Here is a 22,861-nt window from a genome sequence, read left to right on the forward strand (position 1 = left end):
AACCGGGAAGGAGCCACTACTAGCAAGGCGGTTTTACAGATGAGAAGCTCAGAGAGCTCCCCTCCTTTTTCTTGATGTTGGGGGGAGGGGGGAAATCGCCCATCCCTGGCTTAAGACAACTCTTGCTGGATATTTTTTTTGAAAGGGGCCTAGACATTTTTTTAATGAGAAGAACTCCTAACAGGCTATTTCCTAAGTCCAGAGGAAGGGAAAGGATAAGTATTTTTAGGAGGGTTGAGATCATTATTCTGTGGGGAGAAAACACATTTCAGTAAGTATCTCTTTGGCTCACACAGACATCCTTCCGTTTGGAGTCTGAATTGGAATAGTCTTCTTTGAAATTCTAAAACCATCAATTTTTGTCTCTGTCCCGTTGAGGCACAGAAACCAATCATGTGAAAGCGAAATTCAAATGATCCAAATCTTAAAAGCCCTAAAGTTTCCGTGCGTTCCCAGGGCCAGAGATTCATAGAACCAGGATTGGGAGTGCCAAAAATTCAGGCTTCTGATGCAAAAGGCACCAGACACTTGCCCCCAGTCGAGTTAACCCTCTCCAAATCACAGGGCACCGTGGAAATCTGTTCTTGGGCCTGACGTGGCCCCAGGAGGCCGCGTGGCTCTTCCGCTAATCCTCCCTGCACATCTCACTCTCAGTTTGTGCTCCGCTGCAGATTTCCACATGTGCTTCTGCTTTCTAATAAGGCAGGGAGGCAGCAGGCTTCCTGCTGAACAGCTAACACGCAGCTCATACACGTCTCCCCAACGAGGCCCCATTAGTCACCACCATCAGCTGTTTTGTTTTCTTCATAGGAATCCCCAAGGAGGGAAGAGGATAGGACAAAATCTATCATGACATTATGGAACAGGGAGCAACGAACCAAAGTCGACTTTAATGTGGAAATCTTGGGAGGGAGCGTAGGGCTGTTGTGGGAGGCTCTGAGCTGAGAGAAGGGTCTGAAAGGAGCCGGGGCCCAAAGTCCTGGGCTGCAGTAACAGCCCATATTCACTAAGCCTTATAAATCTCCTCCCTCTGTATTTTTAATGAAAATGATGAACATAAGGGTAGACGGGCAGATAACAGGTTGACGGCCAAAATCATTCAGCACTGGGAGCCTCAGGTTTTATCCCCAGATGTTTGGAGGGGTAATACAAGGGTCAGCCTATGGAGAATATTGGATTTCCCAAAATCGATTGGAAGAAGGAATTTCATTTAGGAGGCATGAAGGTGATTTCTTTCTCTACCAATAAAGTTAGCTTAAAAAGCTAAAAAAGCTTCCTCTATGAGGAAGAGCTAGCAACGTGAAATAAGCATCAGTACCAGGAGGTACAAGGTTCAGGGTCAGGTTTGGGGTTGGGGATCCTTCCTGCTGGGCTGTTGGGATCAAGTTTGAAGTCCAAGTCATTCCTCTGTGCCTATGGCATTTAAAACACAAGGCAGGTGAGGATTCCCAAGAAGGATGCAAACACCTTGCCTTGACTTAAATCTACCTGTTCTTCTCTTCCTTCCACAAACATTTCCTGAGCACGTGCTGTGCATCCAGCACTATGTCCAGGACTAAGCTGTGGGGGAGAACCAAGCAGGAATTGGTCTTGTGTCCGCTGGAGAAGATAAACATTGCAGAGAGGATGATATGGATCACCTATCAGCATCTGCCAAGACATTCAAGGTGCTGGAAACTCCATGACTTGGAAGACTTTCACCAAATTCCTGGGCACCCTCTGCGTCCCAAGGAAGCTCAATGCTGCAGGCTTCTGTTGTCTGTCCACCCCAGGGCCTCAGACCAGGAGGGGGTGCTGGCAAGCAGGTTATAGGAAGAGCTTTGGCGTTGAGTTACTTAACCTGCTCTCAAGTCAGCGTCCTCACCTATCAAAGGGACTATACATTATCTGTGCCACAAAGGTGCTGAGCATCCAACTGCAAGAAGATGCTTGCAAAGTGCTCAGCAAAGCGCTGGGCTAGCACTGGCTCCTTCCTTCTTGGAAGGTTCTCTGAGCACACTCAGGGGTGTGTGTGGGGCACTGCTCTGGTCATTTGGGGTACATCGCTGGGGTACAAACACAGCAGCCTGCTCTCATAGTGTCCTGATTCTAACGGATGGGACCACGAACACAACTTGCCTTCTTGTGAGGTTTATCTGATACGTTACATGATGAAAAATACTATCACTGAAAGGACAGCAGTCACGAAGACTGCTGGGGCAGGGCCGGGGTATCTTCAAACCAGGCAGGCAGAGTAGGTCCCATTGGTAAGGTCTCTGGGCAAGGACATGAAGGAAGTGCAGAGTCAGCCAGGGTGGAAATCGGGGGGCAAAGTGTCCCAGGCAGAGGGAACAGCATACCTGAGAGCAGTGGGCTGTGCAGAGGGCATGAGGGGAGAGCAGTGGATAGGAGGTCAGAATGAACGGGCACTCATCAGGCCAGGCCTTGTGGGCCTCTCCTGGGACAATGGCTTAAACAGGCACAGAGGAGGGAGCCAGTAGAGGTTTGGAGGTTGCTTGGCAGGATCTGTCTCCAGTTTCCAAAGTCTCTGGCTGCTGGGTGGAGAACAGGCTGTGGAGTACCTACTTCTGATGAAACAAATCCATCTGAGAATTGGGAAGAAATGTGATGTGACTGCAATGAGTGTGCAGATATGAGAGCGGCAGGTGTGCAGAAGCAGAGCTGCATGCCTGTGGGACTCTAACGTCTGGCGCCCCAGGGCATCCTCCCCAACAGCAGGGGCATGTTCTGCCCTCTTCTCAGCCCTGCTAAGTCCCCCTCCCTGGCCCATCCTACAAAGGAAATGCAGGAAAATGGGCAACAAGTCACCTGGTGAGATGATAAACGCGAGAGATGGGCTCAGCCTGAGCAAGGCTCTCTCACAAGGCCAGGCAGCCTCCAGCTATGGAGCTTCTGGGGGGGAGGCCTGCGTGTACTGGGTCCGGCCAGTGCACGGTCTGTGGTCCCTCACAAACAGGTTGTTGTGAGGCTTCCTGCCAAACCGTCTACAAGGGGAGCTTTACAAAGGGAGCGAATGGAGTAACACAATAATATGAGGCCGTGTAAGAGAGTGAAGCGCTTCCAAACCTGCTTGACCAGCCACGTGTGCTCTGCAAAGTCCTGTCCTGTTCTGTCTTCACAGCGGTGCAGGCTGCCTGAAGGCATGCCCTCGGGTGCACCGCTGAGCCTGGTCCAGGATCCCGCAGACCACACTCTCCTCTCCATCGCTAACACTCACTGAGCACTTGCTACCCCCAAGGACTCACTGGACCCTGGGGTAGATTCATCTGCCCTGACAACAACCACGTGAGGGCAGCATGATCCTTGCCCCTATTTCCTAGAGGAGGAAACTAAGCACAACGAGATGCCATCATCTGCCCAAAAGTCACCCAGCTCAGAAACGGTAAAGCCTGGACACCAGCCTGGGCAGTCTTAGCCTTGACCACCACTCTAGAAAAGGGATTAATGATATAAAAGCAACACTACTTTCCAAATCTCCTTTTTATCTTGCACTAAGACAGGCCGCTCGTCGGAACTGAGGAACATTAGCTACTATGTTTCATCAATTAATGATACCGAATGGTCAAATAGATCTCAGGATATTTTGACAGGTGCCAGAAGTTTAGGTAAAAAAGAATATTGCATATATATTTATTCCTGAAACAGGCAAAAGGAAAGGCCTGGAAATGTTTTTAAAATGCAGGTGAATACTTTAATCTTCTTATAAGTCAACCAAGACACCACATAAGATTCATCCATATTCTGGGATAAAAGAATACATTCTATTTTCCACATCTGAAAAAATATTGCTATGCCACCATGAATTCCTCCAGTACAACTACATTCTAACTGTAAGAGAGGGATTTTAACAATGATCATGGTTGGCAATCATGGTGCCAGTGAGGACAATACAGCATCAGGTACCACCTACTCTGTGTCTGTGCCCAGCACCGAGTGTGGTAGCACATCATCTTGTTTAATTCTGAACAACACTGCGAGGTGCGTATAATCAGCCCCATTTTACAGATGGGGAAACAGATTTGTCAGCATCTAGACACCACCCTCTTTCCCTTAAGCAGAACTGCTTCCCTACCCCTGCCCACTCCCCAAGAGCCCTACTCAGTAGTCCAAGCGAAACAAAAACCCAGGAAATAAGAACTTGACATGTCATTTGCCTGCAAAGAATGCTGAGCTTATTCAGCAAGCTTCCAGTTATGTCTGGGTATTCCAGTTAATAAAGTGAATGTGCCTCAGCACCAAATCCACGGAGCTTTGTGAGGCTGGGGCTGGGTTCCACAAACCCCATTTCTGCTTTGCCAGCTGTTTCTGGTGAGGCTCTGCCAAAAGGGTAAATAGGGGAGGAAGGAGAAAGGACTTGCTGCCTCTGGTTTGCTTCCTGTTGGCTTCTTGTTCCTCATGCCATCACTCTAGCAAGGCTTCTTCACCTCGGCAGGCACAGTGCAACCAGCAGCAGTGAATGAATCCAGTCTGTGGTTTTCCCCACACTCAGAGAATCAGTTTCACTGCACCCCCCGTCAGAGACCTCAGCACCTGCTCCTCAAAAGTCTGGGTCCCAGCCGCACAGGACATGCTTCTGGGCTCAGAGACCCTGGCACCTTCCAGCCAGTGTGCCCTCCTCAGAAGTCGGAGTCCCAGCCCCCAAGTCCTCTCCTCCAAGCTTCTAAGTTTTAATAACAACCGCTTCTCTTCCCATCCCCTGCCCTACCCTCCCTGATTGCCATAGGGTGGCAGCTGTTTCCTGCCGTTGCTGCCTACATGACACCCTAGATTTCTCTTTGTGCCCTTTTTGGTTAACAATTCTTGACATTAAATTCTCTCTGTTAAAATAACTGGTGGGTTTCTGCCCTTGATCCACCGGGCATTTAACTGTGCCGAGGGGCCTTTCTCAGGGTGTCCCAGCTTGGACAAATAGTCTTCTCCTCTCGAGCTGTGGAGGTGGCACTAAAGCCCTCGTAACTCACAAAGTATGGTCTGTGAGCTGCCTATTACAATTCTGATTCTGGTCCGCACCCACAGAGAACGGAACCCAGGAAACATTTTTTGCAAGTCCCCTCATCTGCCAACCCCTCTGCTTGAGAGTACAGGAGTGGAGAGAGTCTGACTTGGCTAAGGATCGAAGACCCCCCAGCTTCACAACTGGGGGCTCTGGGGCCAGTGACTTAACCTCCCATGAGCCTGGGTTCCCTCACCTGTAAGATGAGAATGGCAATAGGAATGTCCACCCACAGGGCAGAGCTAAGAATTAAATAAGCTAAGGCAAGTAAATTGTTGACTCTGCACCTACCAGGGGGGACTTACCTGAAGAGTGGCTACTTGACAGCCATTTACTGGGAATTATTTAGCATTCTCACTTGGGAAGGCATACTGCCCCCCACCCACTTTCTGGAGACAGTGATGGCGGGGGGGGAGGCCGAGGCCCCAGAGCTGAGCCCAGGAAGAGAAACAGCATCGATGGCAGCAGGGAAGGTGCCCACATGACTGTCCTGAGCCTCTGACATGAAGAGATTTTTCAAGGGCTGGCAGCCACCCCGCATCAGTGGGCCTTGTTCCTAACTTGTCTCATCATGTTCTTCTTTCTGGAGTCACAAGATGTCTGCACCCACAGCAGAAGTAATTAAAAATAAACCGGGAGACAGCGAACCATTTCAACTCTCCCTTCAGTGGCATGGAGGGCCTGCGTGAGCTTTCACCACAGTGACTGAAAATGCCTTTTCCTGTCATACCGTTGACTGACCACGAGAAACGAATGTTCTTGCCATTTCCCTAAGACAGCTTTAGGATTCATCACCCTTGAAAAAAAATACAGCAACGGCATAAACTCACCCGAAACTTTCAGATCAAAATGTGACTACAGTCAGGAAGGGAGAGAGAGGGCAAAAGAGGGAAGGGACAGAGAAATGTAAACACCCAACTGAGGCCTGAAATAAAATAGCAGTAAGACACAGGGACAGCTTGGAGTATTCGTAAGGGAGTACTGAAAAAAGTCTACTCCCTAGACCCCTCCCCCCGTCACTGAAATCAATTCTGATGAGGAGAGTCAACCCCAAAAGTGCATACACAGCTCAGGTCCACGCCTTGTAAACTGATTCCCCACACAGCAACCAGAGAGAACTGCTGAAAACAACCAGCTTACGTCCCTCCCCTGTTCAAGAGCCTCCCATGGCTCCCTACTACCCTTGGATCACAATCCCAACTCCTTACTGTGTCCATCCAAGCCTGGAGGACCTAACCCCTGCCTGTCCTGTCAGCCTCCCCGTGACACTGCCCTTTGCCCTCACGAGGGTCCAGCCACCTGCCCTTCATCCAGCTCCTCGCACACACCCAACTTCTCCTCCTCAGGGCCTTTGAAAGTAAATACTGCTCCCACCCCCACCCCTCAGCTCCTTTCACTGACACACACTCTCCTAGGAGAGGCTTCCCTTGGCCACCCCATTTTCTGGCTCAGGCCCTCATTTGTCTCCTTTAGAAGATTTATCTGAATGATAAATCAACTGGTCTTTTCTCTGTGATCTGTGATCTGTAACCTGCTCTCTGGGCTCTCCTTGGAGCCCTTGTGTCAGCCCCATACTCCTGGACTCCAGTACAATGGCCTGGGGCACAGGGGATCCTCAATAAAAATCTGTTGAATGAATGAATTACCCATCCATATGGCTACTCTCTTCCCCCCTACTTCCCCCACCCACAGCCCCTGCCACATTCAAGGCCCCACATTAACCTGGTTCTGTGGGATGAGGAGCAGACAGAGCCCGCGCGGAGGTGGGATGGGGGTGGAAGAGCATTTTGAGACCCCTCCTCTACAAGCAACATGACCTTAACTCCTTCCCCAACGGCCTGTGGTCTTGGGTAAATCCCTTCTTCTCTCAACTGGCGCAGAGAAAAACAAAGAAAATGCTTTGTAAAATCATTTGAAAGAGAAGGGAACGATGTAGTTCAGAAAAAAAGAAAGAACAAAAAATTCCTTCCAAATTGCTGAAGAATATTTAAAGGTTGGGTTCTTGAAAGGCTAAGCCATGACTCAGCTCAGAAACTCTCCTCCCCAGAGTGGCACATGTCCATGGAAAGATGAGGAGAGAGGGGTTCCTGAGCTTTCCAAAACCACCCCAGACTCAGCGAGGCAGAGCTAACGCTTTCAGCAGCTCCGAGGCCACTAGGACCTGGCTGGCCCAAGGCTTTAGCTTCCAAATTATGCCAATGGAGGGAGGCCTGGGGCAAAACCCTCCAGAGAGCCCCTTCTGGGAGATCTATGTGACACTAGCTCAAACGACAGTGATTTCCAGCAGTGTTTCCCAAAGCGCTCCAAAGCCGGGCCCCAGAACCATTCTGTGATCAAGAACTTCCTTTACCCCCAAACCAAGAGCTGCTTTTGCCCCACCCCTCCCTGCAGTCTCCTCCAGGCCAATGAGGATCTGCCAAGGTCCCTGACGGAACCCTGGTTGTCTCTGGCAGGGCCTCAAAGCTAATCATCCCTCTTGTCCTGGAGATAAGAGATGATAAAATACACAGCACACATAACTGAAATGGCATGCACCTTTGCAGTCCCCTGTCCTTTCATAAGAGGAAAATCATTTAGTACCCCCCACGCAGCCTGGTCCTGAGGCATGCAACGTGCCCTTCTCTTGCTCTCTGCCTGCAGCCCTGAGGGGTTCTGAGATCCCCAAATCTCTGACATTCTGCAGACCCTCCCGCGCTTGGGGGTGGGAAGGCCAAGAAAATGAACTAATTGTCTGGGTGACAATGTGGGCACTGCAGACAGCTCTTTCTCAGACGTGAGGTCATTTTGTTTTGCTTTTGCCCTCAAGATGTCTGCAACCTGGTTAAGGGTACAGCCTCACCATTCGACTGCTGGGTTGTTGTTTCGGCTCCACCAAAGGTTACCTGTGGAACCCTGAAGCAGTCATGTAGCCTCTTGCTGCCTCAGTTTCCCCATTTGTGAAAAGAGGCTAATAACAGTATCTGTCTCATGGGGTTTCTGTGAGAATTAAATACACAGGAAGCATTTAGAACAGTGCCTGACACTCAGCATTCAATGAGAATTAGCTCTCATTAGTTTGTTTTGTGTGTTTAGGTACAGGAAACCAGTTCAAAATGTTCTCTTGTTGAGGGAGACTCGAGTTCAGGGGAGTAAACTGAGCATTCTAGTGCCACCCGCATTTCTCATCACAGACCCATGTGACGGAGAGAGTGTGCAGTGACCTCTAACAGGTGCAGAGGGGTCATTACCCACACTGCACACCTGGGCAGGGTTTCATGGCTTTACCTACAGCAGATGTGAGTTAAGACATGGCCTTTTATGTGACTCTATAGGCCAGATCTCACTCCCAAAAACATAACGCAAAGCAAAATGAGAGTTATGAACTCATGCATACCAGGGACTACGGGGATTCCAGTTTATTTGGATTCAGGGATTATTTATTATTGGACTCTGGTTTCCTGGGTCTTGGTAAGGAAGGAATCTGATTCTCTCCAGGGTGTTCCCTCTGTTACTCCAGTGACCTGAAAGCTGTGACATTCTGCCATGTGTCATGTCACCACCAAAATGAGGGTCAAGGGGCAGTTAAGTTTAACATGTATGAAGATCCTAATTCCAGGGACTGGGTCCAGCCCCGGGCTGGGGACCTGCAGCTCGCTCTCCTTCTGAACAACCAGATCACAGGGTACTGTATCCCAGCCCTGATGACAGCACTGAAGGAGAAGCCAGGAGAAGGGGAAGGACAGAAACCACTCAAGACAGAAAAGAACTGCTCCACATTTGGAGGATAAATACCTACAGCATAAAGAGAATTATTTGCCGTCAAGTCTCCCATCCCCTCCACCATTTATCGTGTGGCTACTCTAGTTCATTCAAGTAGAAAAAAGCAACAGAAAAGTAGGGAGAAATTGCCACTACCACCGTCTGTTGAATTCAGCCAATGCGTAAAATTCTGTGGGCATCTCAGTGACCCTCAGCAACACATTGGTTGATCTAAATTTCTTCAAAGATTCCTTTAGATTAGAGGTTGGCACACATGTCCTTAAAGGGCCAGACAGTAAATATTTCAGGCTCTGCAGGCCTGATGGTCTCTGTCATGACTATTCAACAACAGACTATAGGTAAACAAATGGGTATGGCTATGTTATAATAATACTTTATTTATGGACAGTGAAATTTGAATTTCATGTAATTTTCATGTGTCATGAAATATTCTCCTTGAGGTTTTTTTTTTTTTTTTCCATTTAAAAAGTGTAAAAATCATTTGTAGCTCATGGGCTGCACAAAGCAGGCAGTGGGTCAGATCTGGCCCATGAGTCATAATTTGCCAACTTCTTTAAATCATTTACCATTTTCTCATCTATCCACTCTGTCTTGTGCACCAAGGGAGGTAATGATTAATAATTCCATGACCTTTTATTTTTTTAGTTCACTTGGAAGAGTAGCTACATAGACAGCAGGTATGACCATTTTTCTAATTTAAATGGAGGCAGCTTTATTTCTTGAGGGGATCCTAGAATGAGTCCCTTTCATGTTGAGGAGTTCATATTTTATTCTAAGTGTGTAGCACTGCCATTAAGCCACTAACCAATGGATATTAGGCAAAAGTAAATGGCATCCAATAAATGAATAAATAGCTCCTCATTTCTACTCTCAGAAATAAAATGCTGGCAAGGGACACATTGCATAGGCAATCACCATACTGCCTTCCTAGACTATAGTTAAATCGCCAATAATGCATTCCTTCTTCCAACTCATTCTTAAATGTTTTATTAAGCAGTTGCCTTGAACAAGGCCCTGGTTCAGTGGTAGGTAGCTTTCTAAGATGACATCCACAAGTGCTCCCCTGGCCTGCTTCCCATTTCCTTCTGCCTTCCCTTCTTGGAACCCAGTTGCATACTGTAAGGGAGTCCAGGCTACTGTACTGAGGGGAGAGGACGCACAGCGTTGCCCTGGAGGTTTAGATACCACGTGGAGAGAAAGGCCATGGGGAGGAGAACCAAGGCAGCTCAGCCAAGCTTCTAGACGAATGCAGCTTCATCAGTGACCCCACCTGACACCATCTGGAGCTGAACCACCACCCAGTTAACCCATAGAACTGCAAGGAATAATAAACTGTTCTTTTAAGCCAGTAAGTTTGGAGATTTAGCATTGCTAAAATAAGTGATTTTCTTTCCTTTGTCCCTTCTTCTTGCTTCTTCTAATAGTTTTCTATTGCCATATAACAAGTTATTGCAATTATAGTAGCTTAAAACAGCACACATTTGTTATCTCACAGCTTCTGTGGGCCAGGAGTCTGGGCACAGCTCAGCTGGGTCTTCTGTTCACAGTTTCACAAAGTTGCAATCAAGGCTTTGACTGGGATGTGTTTTCATCTGGAGGCTTGACTGGGGAACAACCTGCCTCCAAGCTCAGTGAGGTTGCTGGCAGGATTCATTTCCTTGTGGCCATAAGACCCAGGGCCCAGCTTTTTGCTGGCTGTTGGCTGGAGGCCACCCTAAGGTCCAAGAGGCTGCCCCCAGTTCCTTGATGTGTGGGCTCCTCCAAACAGCTGCTTCCCTCATCAAACCAGCAAGGAGAGTCTCTCTGCCATCAGGGAGTGTCTAGTTCCTCTTTTAAGGGTTTTCAACAAAATAAGGCCCATTCAGGACAATATCCCTTCAAATTAGCTCAAAATCAATTGACTTGAGACCCTGATTACATCCGCAGAACCCCCTGCCTTTTTACCATATTCTGTTGGTTAGAATCAAGTCACAGGTCCACCCACACTCAAGGTGAGGAGATTACACAAGGCGTAAACGCCAGGGGGCAGGAGTCATGAGGCCACCCCAGGTTCTCCACGCCACGCTTCTCAGCAGGACTGGGACACGGTCTGTGGTGGTGGGGCTCTTCAGAGGCAGAGAACCTATCCTCAAGGACTCACCAAACCAATGAAGATGAAAGATAGGTCCAGAAGTAACTGCAGTTCTGGACATGAAGCTAGAATTCCCTTAGGACAATTCTGAGGGAGTCTGAAGTTTAGGCTCAGGCAAAGACAAGATGGCCTCTGGCTGGAGAAGAAGAGGGAAAGCTTAGGGCAGACCTAAGAGAGCCGAACAGACCCCCAGAGGCCATGCCTGGGAAACAGCAAGTACCTGCTAATCTAGCCTGGATGTCTACATCTATGGGTCTGTAAAGCATACAAGTGAAGTGGGCTGAAAGGAAATGACAGAGAGTAATGAGGGTCATGGCCAAAAGGAGCATGCATGTGCCATCTAAGGGGGCAGCCATTTCTCAGCTCCAGCCATTTTTTGCCATATGAGAATTTTGGCTCTAAAGTGCCAAGTGTACACTTCTATGAGAAAAACTAAAACTTTAAAATTTTATACACTATCTCCAGATTTTTAAATGATGATCATAATTGATGATTTTTAAAATTTTTTTTATTTATTGACTTTTTTAAAGATTGGCACCTGAGCTAACAACTGTTGCCAATCTTTTTTTTTCTTTATGCTTCCCCCCCACCCAAATCCCCCCAGTATGTAGTTGTATATTTTAGTTGTGGGTCCTTCTAGTTGTGGCATGTGGGACACCACCTCACTGTGGCCTGATGAGTGGTGCCATGTCCACGCCCAGGATCTGAACCAGCGAAACCCTGGGCCTCCGAAGCGGAGTGCGTGAGCTTAACCGCTTGGCCACGGGGCCAGCCCCTAATTGATGATTTTTAAAACAAAGTATGGGCCAAAAAACACATACCTGGGCAGTGGATTTGATTGAGGAATGGGCCCTCCCACAGACGAACAGAGGGAAGTAAAAGCGGCAGAACCCACAGAGGAACCAAACCCCATTCCTTGGGCTGTTTCCACGGCAACAGTTCCCAAGTGCAGTTCTCCCACCAGTAGCATCTGCATCACCTGGGAACTTGTGAGAAATGCACATTCTCAGGCCCCACTGAGCCCAGATAATCAGAAACTCTGGAGCGGGGTGAGCAATCTGTGTTGGAACAAGCCCTCCAGATGATTCTGAAGCTCCTTCAAGTTTGAAAACTACTGTCTTATAGGGATCAGATTCTAGTCTTAAGATCATTGTTCTCTCTCCCGAACCCATTTCCTATTTCTACAGTCTTAAAGATTGCCAACTACAGCATGACACAATCTTCTACTAAACATCCAATGTCCAAAATAATGAAGAAAGATGACTGCTTAGAAATGGCACATCATCTCACCTTAACAAGGTGCTAAATCACAGTGGGGTTTTATGCCAAGTTATTACCTGCACCTTCACAGAGAAGTCATCAAGAAAAGAATGTGTATGTATTTGCATATGAATGTCATGGAACTCTCCAAAAGGGAACAGGAGAAAAGGGATCCTGCTATTAATTTCTAATCATAGAAAAAGACCTTTTTGCTACAGAAAGAAAATCTGCTTCTGCTTGACACTACTTTATAAGTAGATGAAACTGCTTCATGAAACATTGAAATTTCCAAGACCCTGGTTGAAATTAATCTAAGAAAGCACCTGGCTTAAAGGTCAATATTGTTCCTTTGGAAAGATACGTTGAAATTTGTGTTTGTCTGGAGAATTTTGACTTTGTAGCCCTCATCCTATTCTTCTCCCTGCAAGTAAGGAGAGGATGTTTAAATATTCCTGGGCAACCGCTATCCAAGTATCACCAAGTGGGAGGGATGCATGTGATTCAGCACGTGAGATTCATAGGATAACACATTTTGTGTTAATGAAGCTGCTTATTAAAAGCCCCTTCACTTTCTTCTTTTATTTAAGATGGTCCTAAATAACGCAAAATATTCTTCAACATGCTGTGAGATGTCATGGCATCTGTGAACATTCTATTTGACCACAAAATGTCCATCACCCTCCCCATGTTTAATAGTGCTGTGGCCTCCCTCCCAGGCCCCTCTGTCACTTAGCACCTCCTCAGGGTTGCGCATTAGGTAGTGGTCATGTGCCCAGCACTGTGCTGTGTGCGGCAGGGGTGCCAGGGTAGCTAGCGTGCTCCTCCTTTCACAGCATGGATATTTATCAGGAATTAACTCTGGCCTCTATCTGTCCCTGGACATCATCACCTGAAATACTGCAACTAAAATCACCTTGTCTAACAGTAAACTTCCATCTTATTCAAGAGCTGGGTTCTAAAGTCAGTGTTTATTCTGGGAGTTGAATTCAGATTTATTCCTGATCTCCCTTAGGCAGGCGCCATGTCACAGCCCCACAATCTCTGAGCAAGCCCCCCACAGCTGGTTTTCCCTCTAGCTTCAGAAGCAATGGCTGTTTCTAAGATTGAGCACCAAGGGAAGGAGATGGCATCCATTTGGGAACCATGTTGTACAAAATGTATCTTTATGGACCAGACTCATGCTTAGGGAGGTGAGATGCTTGTGTTGTCAGAGACACACGGGGACCAAGAATGACTAAAGGAAATACCAGAAGGACATGCCATGCTCCCTCAAGGGTGCATGCTCTCTGAATGCAGCTGAGTGCACAGTTGTCATTTATCTTCTGTTTCTCTTTGTCAAGTCCCAGAAATTAAATATACAAAGTAGAAAAACCAGGACAGACTTGGTCTAGACGGTCTCATGCACCTATAGAGACAGTCACAGTCATGCCATCAGCACATGGGATAGGAAAGCGTCTTTAGGATACCCTCAGGATAGCACCCTCTCTGACTGGCCTCTTTTTCCTGCTAAAATTCCAGATTTAGGTGAGAAAGTGATCACCAACTGCCAATCTGCTGATTGGTGCCCACGTGAGGAACTTATGAAAAATATGGATTACTGGGCCACATTTTCAGAGAGATTTTGATTCTGGAGGTGTGGAGGAGGGTCCAAGTATCCAGAATTTAAGAGATCTCCCGAGGGAATTCAAACTGGCTAACAGCTTGTGGAAGTTCTGGATTAAAGCATGCAAAAGGCACACAAAAAATTAATATCCGTCACTGATATCTTAACAGATGAGTTCATCAGGTATATAAATTTCAAAGTGGAAAGCAAAGAAAAAAATTAGAATAGAGAACAGACAGGCTTTGACAATGGTGAGGATAGTCCTGAAGGATGGAGAGAAGCTTCTGGATGGTAATGAGGGTCCAGGAAGGAACTATAGAAAGATGGAAACATAAAGGGCTACTGTGGCTGACTTCACCATTCTACAGATGCTGGATGCACCAAGCAGCTCTGGCTCCATGGAAAACAAAAATAAAGAGAAGTGCTGCCCAAAATGGATGAAGCACAGTTCACAACGAGTCTTTTCACTGAACACTTTGAACATGACTTTATGGGTCTCTTCTGTCCTTCAAAAAAGTTTCATTTGAGAACAAGGAAAGCCATAGTATTCAGTTTTGGTCAACCAAAAAACACAAGGCCGAGAAACCACAGGTTATTATGAGATTAAGTCTACATGGGCCCTTCTCCATGAACAATCTGGTGGTTACAATACAACAAAGAGTCTTCACGGATTGCACTGCATGGACAGCATCAACATCAACTTACCTTTCGATCTGGCCAATTGTATTTCGCAAAGATAGTATCATAGGTGTCCACTGCCCCATCGGTAATGAGCATGATGGCCTGGATGCAGATGCTTCCTTGTCCTGTGTGGTTGAACTGTGGGAAGAAATAAGTTCAAAGTGAAAAACACATGAGAGAGCTCTGTATATCTGTGAGACTTCAGAGGCATGAGGCCTTGGGCTTAGGAAGGCTGTCAAAACGAGAGCTCATTCTGCATCACCAAAACAGAACCTCCACGATAAGCCTTGCCCCACGGATGGATCTCCGTATTCGCTCCAACAAATTGGAACTAAATGTGGACCACAGAAGGGATTTCTGAAAAAACACACACGGGGTGGGAAGCGAGATTCTAGGACATATAACCTCTCTTACCACCAAGTATGGAGAGTGTTTCAGTATACATGCCCAAGGAGTTGGCACAACTGTTTAGGAACACATTATATAAGAAGTAGAATATGTGATGGGCAACACCTCTTTGAAAATCCAGATGAGTCTGGTTTGAATGAGTCTAACGGGTACAGACTGTACTATATAATAAAATCAAGGAGGTTTTGGACACTTAGAGAATAAAGTGAGAAATGTGCCAATTCAGACTAGAAGCCTGAGCACCCTCTTTTTAGGGTTTGTTTTAAATATATATTTATTAGCATGTAACATTATGCCTTAGTTTATTTATGTTAGTATGTATAGCATGATGAAATTCCAAGATTGTGCCCACTGGTGTGCAAAACCCTAAACTTCTTCAACTTTTAGTTTTACATAGCACTTTAGAAGTTCCCAGCCTGGTGAGTGGGAGCTAGGGTGACCAGACTGTGGTTGCTACAGCTTCATGTCCTTCCCTTGAATCAGGGGTGAAGAATTCCCTTAATGAATGCTATTAATGCTGCAATTCATATCAATACCAGGTCCTTTAAAAACCCTACAATTACATGACAATGCTGAGGCATGGGAAACACACGAAAAGTCTTTAACCTTCAGTAATGAAAATGCCTACCACTATAATCTGCTAAGTTTATTCCTTTATTCTAAACTTATTTACTAAGTGCTCATACAGAGCTAGGGATGAAACACACAAAAATCCCTTCCCTCGCATAGTTTATATTCCATTTAAGGAGACATACAAAAACAATGTAAATTATGTTGTATGTTTGATAATGATAATGCTAAGGAAGAAAAAAAGAAAGCAGAGAAGGGGGATAGGAAATAGGGAGGGGGAAACTTTAGAAAAAAATAGTCAGGGCAGACCTCACTGAAAAGGTGATGCTTGAGTAATAACTGAAGGGGGTGAGTATCTGGGGCAAGAGCACTCTAGAGAGAGCAAATAGTACATGCAAATGCACTGAGAGGGAATGTGCTGGGCGTGTTTGATCTCTTGACTCTGACACTGAGGAAGGATGGAGGCTACTCTTGGATTTGCTGCTGGCTCCTGGTGAACCAGAGAGCTAATAAAGCATTCAAGTTGAAGTTTAATGACCAGTCTCCATGCACTTAAAATTCTTACGTAGAGTTTGAAGTTGCAGTAACTTGAGAGAGAAGACTATAACTAACTGGATGGATGGAGGGATGGAATGAATCACCTTGTGGCCATATTGGGACAGAGCAAAGCCAACTCAAAGCATGCATGGGGTACCACAGTATAGTGGAAAGCAACTCAAGCCCATCCCAACACCATAAACTGTATGCCTGGGATAAGTACTCTTTTCAGAGTGTCCTTTTCTTCATTTATAGGGGAGAATAATATGCTTATATGGTTGTTACAACAGGTTAAATATTCATTATATATTAGGCTACAAGTATGAATTGATTTAATCTTTACCAGCCTCTGAGGTAGGTATGATAACTATCCCCATTTTACAAGTGGGGAAACTGAGGCAGAGAGCAATTAGTTAATTGCCCAAGGTCACACAGCTATTATATGTCATAGCCCAGATTTGAACCCAGGCAATCTAGCTCCAGAATCTACTCCCAAATTCAGCATACTATATGGCCGGAAGTCCTTGAACATATGGTAGAGCTCCACAAATATTCATTTCCCATCTCTCCAGCCTTTCCAGGGTTCCAGGGCTAAATGGCAGTCACCAAGGCCACCATCCTGAGAGTGAGGGCTCCTTAAATTTTGTGCCCTAGGCATTTGCCTCACTTTAGTCCTGGCTCTGGCAGCCACTCCTGCAACTCAGACTGGACAGGTGCCCTTGAATTAATGAATAGACATGGTCTATGATACAATATTAGTAGGTAGAAATACCTGAGAACTAAAGCCATCACACCACAAAGCTTTCCACATAACTGCTATTCTATTGTCTTTATCGATATAACTTACTATCCCAGGAGACTCTTGCTCAGGAAGGTAAAAATCTCAAACAACATTATTGCTTATTCCAGGAACTTCCTGAAAGACCCATCAACTCTTCAATAGAAAGTATTAAGGACAATTTATACCCTAAGACTCTGAACTCCTGACCTCAAAAACTTCCCTTTGCTGTGTCCACCAAAACTAAACTATAACGTTAGGATTCTTACCAGGTCTTAACCAAGCCTCTTCCCTCTCCTTCACGCTGAAAGTCCCACCTTCAACTAGACTTCATAGTCTCAACAAATGACTTTGTCCTTTCCACTCTGAGGCACTACTAAGATTCTGCCATCATAGGGCATTTTGTTTGTTACTGCAGTAAGAAAAAACAGCCTTATAGCCTTGTCTTATCACCAGGTTGTTCTGGAGGTGTTGCAGGGAGCCTACATGCAACACAGCCTTCACATCATTAAATAAACCAACAGCAAGCCACAGAATAAAGGTGATCTATGCTTCAGTCACAGAGGCTGCAGAAGGGGAAAAAATCAGGACACTTTGGTGCTGCTGTTCATGCAACTCATTTGAAAACATTCTGGACAAACTTTCCCAAACAAAAGGCAAGAAAGAGAGGGAAATGAAGCTATCTGAGTAATGCAGACTGGAAGAAGGGGCTGCCTGGAGCTGTTTATTCAAAAACATCGCTTTCCTCTCTCACTGAGTCCCTGGTATTCTCTGCAGCTATCTGCAGCTAGAGAATTTTGAAGAATGCAATTAAATTCAAATGCTTTGATGAGTAATATCTCTTCTCTTCATATTTGTCTAGAACTTTTTTTTATTGAATAGCGAGAGTGATGAAAGTATTTTCCATAATAATAACAATGACAAGGGCCCGATGATGAACTACAATTAGCTCAGTGATTCATCAGTTAGCAGCGAAAATTTCAATGCATCCTGACATTTAGAGCATTTGGTTGTGATTAACAGTCTTTGAAATGTCACCGAATTTTATTTAATTGGCTAAGAAAAATTTTTAAAAGGTAATCACTGAAAAGATCATATTCATCGCCAAAAAAGATAATTGCAGTTGTCACATGACAACGTAGATGCTAACTACTGTAGCAAACTGGCTCTGTGTTCTTACAGAATCTAATGAAAGCAGCAGAGATCAATAGCTAGAAGGGTCTTAGAAGTTTATTTGAATGCTCCTTTCAAAGCCATTTGTACAACAACTACAAGCCTTTAAGTCATTGGAGCAAATACTGAAGCTGAAATGCAGGTAATTGCAAAACAGAATTAACTCCTTTTAGTTATACTAACCTCTGAACCATTCTAAGCTCCAGCCATAATCACAATTTCAATTCTGTGACTGTGTATGTGTGTGTGTGTGTGTGTGTGTGTGAAAGAGAGGGAGAATGTGTGTTTGTTTGAGAAATGGCTTTTTATATTATATTGGCTTGCAAAGGCAGGCAGAATACACAGGAAGAGGATTACATCACTTAAAGGTCATATTGATGAAGTGGAAAATAGCTAAAGCTTCATTTTCATGGGAGATTAACCATCTCTGTGTTTTTCAAAGTGTTTGGCTATTTAAAAGCCCAATGGTAAGCGATGGGATGGAAATGTTTCTCTCTATGGCATAACTGTGCACTCAAAAGAATATGGTGCCAACTGTCAACCAGTCTCAAACAGGGATATTTTGTAACATGCTTTCTTCCTTCAGACTTTTGCTTTCCCAGATTTACATTCAGCCAAACAGACTTTCTGACTGGCCGGACCCCAGAGGGTTTTTATAGGTGATGGCAGAGCAGGTAGGTGTGGAGAAGGTTTCCCTGGTTCAAAAATACTTCTCTTACCAGGATTCAGGGGGAAAAATTCACCATGTGTAGGTGATTTCTCTGGATTGTAGAGGTATTGGGAGTGTAAATACACCCTTTTGGAGTAGACAAAGATATTCTGCCTGCAGGTGTGCTCAGCAAGTGTGCCTTCTACAAGATTCCAATCCTGAGGTCATGATGTGACATAAAGAGTTCCTGGGTCGATAAGCTTGAGTTCTGGTACAAACATATTTTAAAAGGTCTGTTCACGGCAGGGCTTCTCACGGCCTTTAATATCACAAGTACATTGTGAGTCTCCAAGAGGAGGATGGTATCTCACCTTGACCACAACACCTACACTGGAGTATCTGGGCAGACCAGTGTTCAACTGGGTATGCAATGGGAAATGCTGGCTGAGGAGTATCTGAGAACAAAAGTGATAAGTAGAAGTGATGGAGAGAGAAAAGGTGGCAGGGCAAGGAAAAGAAAAATGGGGAAGGAAGATGCAGGAAGCAGATGGTCCTGAGGACTTGGGCAGGGAGTAGGACCAAAGCATCAAGGGTGGGAGCTGCTTCTAGAGACCACAGGCAGCCTGGCGAGTGTCTCCATGGTCACAGAGATAGCACATCCCCACCAGCCAAGCACTGCTGAAAGGAAGCACAGCTTCATCATGCCGAATTCTCAACCCCATGAGAAAGCGACCACCAATGCCAGCTTCGTGGGCATGTGATGTGCACAGCTGTCCAGGGCCCCATGCTTGCTTTAATGCTCTGCTGTTACTCTCCTAAAATTCTTAATAACTTTTGAACAAGGGGCCTGCATTTTCTTTTTCACTGGGCCTCACAAATGATGGGGCCAATGCTGGGTCTATTCCTATCCCTATTTTACAGATGAGGAAAACAAAGGTGAAACTGAACATAGTTTTCCCAAGGCCACACAGCTAGCTCTGACCAAGTCAGGCTCCTCAGCCCAGACTGCCTGACTCCAGAGGCCACAAACTTAACCACAAGACAAGTATCCTTAACTCACTCCATCACCACCTCTGCTGAAAAGCAGGAAAACAGAAATTTACTGCCGGTCACATTTCCGAACAAAGGACTTCCCCAGCTCTAGACACCAGGTTTTTGAGATAAAAAGAGAGCCAATTTTCCAATTGTGACAAGTCCTTTCACAATTACCCCCTAGAAAGAGCCTGCTGAGATTCAGAGCTTGGCATCTCCAAGCCCTGAGAAGGGGTCTATCCAGGGTTCAGGTCAGAATTTAAAGGTACAGCTTGGTCCTTTGCTCTGGCCAGCTATGTTTATAAATTATTAATAAGCTGTTAACAGGGATGTGCTGTCCCAAACACTGAGTCTTACATAAATGTTAATTATCTGTAGGCAACAACCCCTTGGTGAGAGGGGGAAGGGAAGGCCTGGGGTTTATATTGAGGAAGCTGACGTGGTGCCTTCCCTCCTTATTTTTCTTTCCTGTACAGTCATGACACTGGCTCAGGGCTGAGACCTAAATGTCTCTCTGGGTGCCAAGTGGTATTATTGGTAAAAGAGAGTCTAGAATCAGGGCCTACCCTTGGCTTGAGAGTCAAGCATAACTGACCACACATACGAGGTTGCAATGTTGGGTGAATGCTCACCTGCAAACAGACAACAGCTGGCCCCACAGAGCTGCCTGGACACTGAGTGCAGTGTGGCCTCTGAGCCTCTAGCTGGTCTCCCAGCTCCTGCAACACCTCAACATAGCTGCTCATTTAGGGCCTGTTTGCTCTTGGCTCCATCCCATGCATTTTTCCTGCCAATCACATTTCCCAGGCTCCCAAGGGTTTTGACAAGGCTCCTCTGAAGGAGAATACTGGAGGATGCAAGGGAGAAGCCAAGGTATTTCTAAGTTATTTCTCCCTTTCTCTCTGCTTTGGGGACATGGGCATTTTCTGGCAATGGCCATGTCTCCTTCAAGGCACGAGCTTCCACAGGACAGGCCCTTCCCGCCATGATCTCAGCTCCTACTGGGCAGCCCCCTCCATGGTCCTATTCCCATCTGGACAGCCATAGTGAGGAGGTTCCAATGACACCTCTCCCCACTGTGGTCCCTCCTGTCCTAGAGAAGAGCTGTCTCCTGCTGGTGTAATGTGTAGACTGTTTCATTCTCCAGTGTCTCCAGCTTTTCCATCCCCTGTGCAAGCAATTCCCTGTATTAAACTCCTGCTGTTTGAAATACCTAGAGTGGTTTTTATTTTTCTGCTTCTTAACATCTTAAGTGCTAGCTCCCTGGTCCAAGCCACCATTACGTGTCACCCAGACCATTTAATGGACTCCCTGCTATTGTCCTTATTTCTCAATATAGCAGCCAGTGAAATGCTGTTACCAAGTTGGATTGTGTCATTCTCTGCTCAGACTCCAGTGACTTTCCATCCCACACAGAGCAAGAGCTAAAGTCCTCACTAGAGTCTCCAAGGTTCTGCGTGATTTTGCTTCTGCTACTTCCATGATCTCATTCCCTAGCACTCTCTCTCTCCCCCACTTTGCCCTTGTCACACTAGTCTCCTTGCTGTATTGTAAATATGCCAAACATTCCTGCTTCAGGGCCTTTGCACTTGCTGTTCTTCTTGTTGGAAGACTCTTCCTCAAGATATCCACACAGCTGCTCCCTCACATAGTTCTGGTCTCTACTCCAACATTGCCTAATCAGAGAGACCTTCCCCGACCTCACTGTATAACCCAGCAAGTCCTTATCACGCTGGAACAATGGTGCTATTGTTCTCCCTAGGACTCCTCATTTCATCTGTCTCTTCCCACTAGAACTGGGGTCAGCAAACTTCTTCTGTAAAGGACCACACAGTAAATATTTTAGCTTTTATAGGCCATATGGTCTCTATTGCAACTAATCAATTCTGCCATTGTAGTGCAAAAACAGCCATAGACAGTACATAATCAGGTGGGCATGGCTGCGTTTCAATAAAACATTATTTACAAAAACAAGATGCAGGCTAGATTTGTCTCATGGGTCATAGTTTGCCAACCTTTGCACTAGAACGTAAGATCCATCAAGGCAAACACTTTGTGTCTTCTGCTCACCAATGTATTCCCAGCGTCTGGGACTAACAGGCATGCAACACATGCTAGTTAAATAAATGATACAGAACCTGTATTAATAAAGATAGCCATTATTTTTCCTACTACCTCTCCCAGAGTAACACAAAAGTCGCATGTTATTCTAGCTTAAAAGGGGCGGAATTACCAGCCCAGGATTCCCCAACGTATTTCACAGGATGTTAACAGGTGCTACTTGAAAAAAGGATTTTTCGTTCAAAGATGTGTAAGAAACAGCAGGTGAACCAGTATTCCTTCCTGCAGTACTTACTGGAGCCTTGAACACACTACTGTGTGAAGTGAGTCTCCAAGAGGCTGGAAGAGAGGGAAGGATAGGTATGCAGATAGGTTCAGCACTTCCTAAACATCCTGCACAGAGAAGCCCTTCTCTCTCTGAACATCGCCACAGGCAGGGATTCAGTGTGACATACAATCAGAAAGGAGAACACTCTAGAAGCAACTGAGTGTTTCTCAGGTGAAAAGAAATCTGCATTAGAAGGTATTCAAGTGTTGAGACACTGATGCCCCAGAAACAGTGAGCATGGCGGGCAAGTCTCCCGACCAGACTGCACCATCAACTCTGTCCAGCAGGGGGCTGGTTTGGCCTCAGCAGCCATGCCTGGTTCCCCAGACAACTCAAATGGCAGCCCAAAGCTCCCATCCCGTGCCTGTGGATACTGCTCAATGATAGCCAGGGCTAACAAGAATGTTGGTCCACAACTAAAAAAAAAAAAATCTCCTCTATTCTCCTGGAGACAAGAAAGGCAAATCAAAGAGGAGCTTACATCACTGAGAATGTTGAAGGCCTCATTCAGAGCTATATCCAGCATTCCGATTCCTTTGGCAAAAAGTTTGTCCAGATGCTCCCTGAAATGCTGAAACAACAAAGCAGAAAATCCATTAGTGTCGATCCTGTTCTGTGAAACACCAACCCTGAATGAACACGTATATCCTAAGGCAAGGCCAATGATTCTCAGGCCCAAATGGTCATGATTTGGTTTTTTTCTTCCAAATTCACAACATAACTTATTCAATGCAAAATTTACCTTCAATATGCATTTTTTAGCTTTGATTACATTTTGGAAAAAAATTGGCTGAATTCTGGTGAAAAGTACATAACTCGTCTAAAATTCCTGCTTTCCTTTCCTGTTTCATCTCCCGTTTTCTCACTCCTGATCACTTTCAGCACTTGGTTCACACTC

General features: G+C 45.8%; 1 protein-coding gene across 4 annotated transcripts in view; it reads right to left on the reverse strand.

The window, feature by feature from the left end:
• CACNA2D3 (calcium voltage-gated channel auxiliary subunit alpha2delta 3) overlaps positions 1 to 22,861 on the reverse strand; it is an 824,202-nt gene that overhangs the window by 356,584 nt on the left and 444,757 nt on the right. For all 4 annotated transcript variants that reach the window (XR_011426865.1, XM_070237387.1, XM_070237386.1 and 1 more), the window contains 2 exons: positions 22,445 to 22,534; positions 14,452 to 14,565 (listed from right to left, as the gene is read on the reverse strand). Coding sequence is in view for 3 of the 4 variants with exons in the window: in XM_070237387.1 (XP_070093488.1) it covers positions 14,452 to 14,565; positions 22,445 to 22,534 (204 nt within the window). In the remaining variant the exon portion in view is untranslated. The remainder of the gene's footprint in view (positions 1 to 14,451; positions 14,566 to 22,444; positions 22,535 to 22,861) is intronic.

The sequence above is a fragment of the Equus caballus genome, chromosome 16 (genome assembly GCF_041296265.1).
Source record: "Equus caballus isolate H_3958 breed thoroughbred chromosome 16, TB-T2T, whole genome shotgun sequence".
NCBI lineage: Eukaryota > Metazoa > Chordata > Mammalia > Perissodactyla > Equidae > Equus > Equus caballus.